The sequence below is a fragment of the Mesitornis unicolor genome, unplaced genomic scaffold, assembly GCF_000695765.1.
Source record: "Mesitornis unicolor isolate BGI_N332 unplaced genomic scaffold, ASM69576v1 scaffold15714, whole genome shotgun sequence".
Taxonomy (NCBI): Eukaryota; Metazoa; Chordata; class Aves; order Mesitornithiformes; family Mesitornithidae; genus Mesitornis; species Mesitornis unicolor.
Window position 1 is genome coordinate 11,658 of NW_010180913.1, and position 420 is coordinate 12,077.

The window sequence follows — 420 nt, forward strand, 5'->3', positions numbered from 1 at the left end:
GGCCGCCGTGGGCCTCTCTTCCTCGCCGGGTTCCCCCGCCGTGAGCGAGCTTTGTCAGAACGGGCGAGAGATCTTCCTGGAGGCTTCGCGGCTGCTGCTTACCTATGCGGACAACATCCTCCGGTGAGTCCCCTGGATCTGCACCTTGGGCTTGGTTCGGCGGGGCCGGAGGTTGGGCGGCAGGCGTTGCCGGCCACCTACTTTCAGGCCCTGTGGCGTCCGTGCTTCGCCTGCCCCTCTTGTGGCGCTTCTTGCCGCCGTCACGAAAGCGGCCCTGAGGCCAGCGGTGGGTGCCTATCACCTGTCCCTCGGGCAGTGGGGTCCGGGTCCGAGGGGTTCGGCTGTCTCACGGCTCGGTTCCCCGCCGTTGCCTGCTCTCCTCGGCTGAAGGGGCCTGGGGGCACCACTGGCGGGGGGCGG

At 69.5% G+C, this 420-nt stretch overlaps 1 protein-coding gene across 1 annotated transcript in view; it reads left to right on the top strand.

Moving 5' to 3' along the window:
• NGLY1 (N-glycanase 1) overlaps positions 1–420 on the top strand; it is a 27,082-nt gene that overhangs the window by 454 nt on the left and 26,208 nt on the right. The window contains exon 2 of the mRNA XM_010183249.1: positions 2–123. Within this exon, the coding sequence (XP_010181551.1) occupies positions 2–123 (122 nt within the window). The remainder of the gene's footprint in view (position 1; positions 124–420) is intronic.